Source organism: Mauremys mutica, chromosome 12 (genome assembly GCF_020497125.1).
Source record: "Mauremys mutica isolate MM-2020 ecotype Southern chromosome 12, ASM2049712v1, whole genome shotgun sequence".
Taxonomy (NCBI): domain Eukaryota; kingdom Metazoa; phylum Chordata; order Testudines; family Geoemydidae; genus Mauremys; species Mauremys mutica.
The window spans coordinates 49,732,559-49,734,478 of NC_059083.1; the positions used below are offsets into that span (position 1 = coordinate 49,732,559).

Consider the following 1,920-nt stretch of genomic DNA (forward strand, 5'->3'; position numbering starts at 1 on the left):
ACAGATGAAAGTGTTATTAGGCCAGAGAGAAACAGCAAGTGAGCAAAGGCTTTATAGTCTTCTGGTTAGGGCCCTCACCCTGGATGCAGGAGATCAAGTCCCCTTTCTTCAATGATTTTAATTATTTAACCACAGTGGAACAGATTAACAGGCGAGGCTAAGCGAGGACCGCATCAGACTATCCCATAGTCCCAGCCTGGCAGGGATTTTGTGAATACCTGTCGGGCCTGATTCTGCAATTTAGGTGCTTAAAGTGGAAGTTACACAAAAGGACTTTGGTCCCCATCTGTCTCATTTTGTCTCTGTACAACACACAAATTCCAACTAGTTCATTGCTGTCTATTTCTCTAATCTTGTCTATTTAAATACATTATTTTACAAGATAGAATAGTGCTCTCTTTGCATTCATTCAACTGAAAAGATAATCTCCACATGCCATTTTAATTAACTTATGTTTTGTTAAATTAAATTTATTTATTTATTGGTCTTACAGGTTACAGTTTTCCCAAATAAATATCAATGGAAAATCAAACCACAGTGAACGAATTTATTCTCCGGAACCTTTCCAGCGACCCACAGATGCAGATTTTCCTCTTCTCTGTGTTTTTAGTTATTTACCTAATCACTCTGGGTAGTAACATAGTGATCATGGTCGTGATAAGAGCTGATTCTCACCTTCACACCCCAATGTACTTCTTTCTCTTCCATTTATCCTTTCTTGACATCTGCTATTCCTCAGTCACGGTGCCTAACGCGCTGAGGAACTTCGTAGTAGAGCACAAAAGTATTTCTGTCAATGGCTGCATTGTCCAGATGTTCTTCATCATCCTCTCGATGGGTGCTGAAATTTTCATTCTCTCAGCGATGGCTTATGACCGCTACGCTGCCATCTGTGACCCATTGCGTTACATGGAGAGAATGAGCAAAGGGATCTGCGTTCACCTGGTGAGTGGCTCATGGGCAATAGGCTTCTTCCATGCCCTGCTTAACACTGTTTTTACCTCCAAGCTGCATTTCTGTGGGCCCAATGAAATCAACCATTTCAGCTGTGAGCTCCCTCTTCTATTGCAACGATCCTGCACAGACACCCTCACCAATCAAGTGGTGCTACTTACTTCTGTTGTGATATTTGGGTCAAGCTCCTTCCTCCTCACACTGATCTCCTACATTCACATCATCTCCAGCATCCTGAGGATACGGTCTGCGGCGGGCAGGCATAAAGCCTTCTCCACCTGCAGCTCCCATCTTATTGTGGTTGTTTTATGGTACCTGACAGCCTTTTTCCAGTACACAAAACCCAGCTCAGTCTCCTCTGTGGTTCTGGATGAAATATTCTCCATCCAGTACAGCATCTTGACCCCCATGTTAAACCCCATCATCTACAGCCTGAAAAACAAGGAGGTGAAAATAGCACTAGGGAAAACATTGGGGAAATTGAAGTTTCTCAAGTAGTGCTGATGATCTTAAATTACATATATATATATTTTAAAATACAAGAGCAGAGAACTGTGGCTAACTTGTGTTTGAGACATTCTCAAGTCAGGTAACTGATGGTCACATTGTGATAAACCTCAGCTGCTGATTTAATATTTTACATTTCAAACGCTTTAACTGTTTTGTCGCCTTGTCTGTATCTTTAATAAAAGGTTATAAAATGGGATTTTTAATGCTATGTTTGTCAAGGTACTAAGAAGAGTGACGTCTCTGCATACCAAACTCTGAACCTTGTTTAATACAATTTAATGTGAGACATTGACTAGTTATAAGGACACTTTGGGCCTGTTTATGGATCCAAATTAATACACAGAAACTACTTTGGGATCTTTGTGGGTCACAGATGTTTCTGAAGAAAACTGCTCAATTCTGACACACTGTGTGATGGGAACATAAGAACTGAGTCCAGGCTGAGGGCCATATCTA

At 41.1% G+C, this 1,920-nt stretch overlaps 1 protein-coding gene across 1 annotated transcript; it reads left to right on the forward strand.

Annotated features, from left to right (window-relative positions):
• Positions 1-519: 519 nt before the first annotated feature.
• LOC123345026 (olfactory receptor 1009-like) lies at positions 520-1,452 on the forward strand. The gene has a single exon (XM_044981578.1). The coding sequence runs from the start codon at positions 520-522 to the stop codon at positions 1,450-1,452; it is 933 nt and encodes a 310-aa protein (XP_044837513.1).
• Positions 1,453-1,920: the final 468 nt, after the last annotated feature.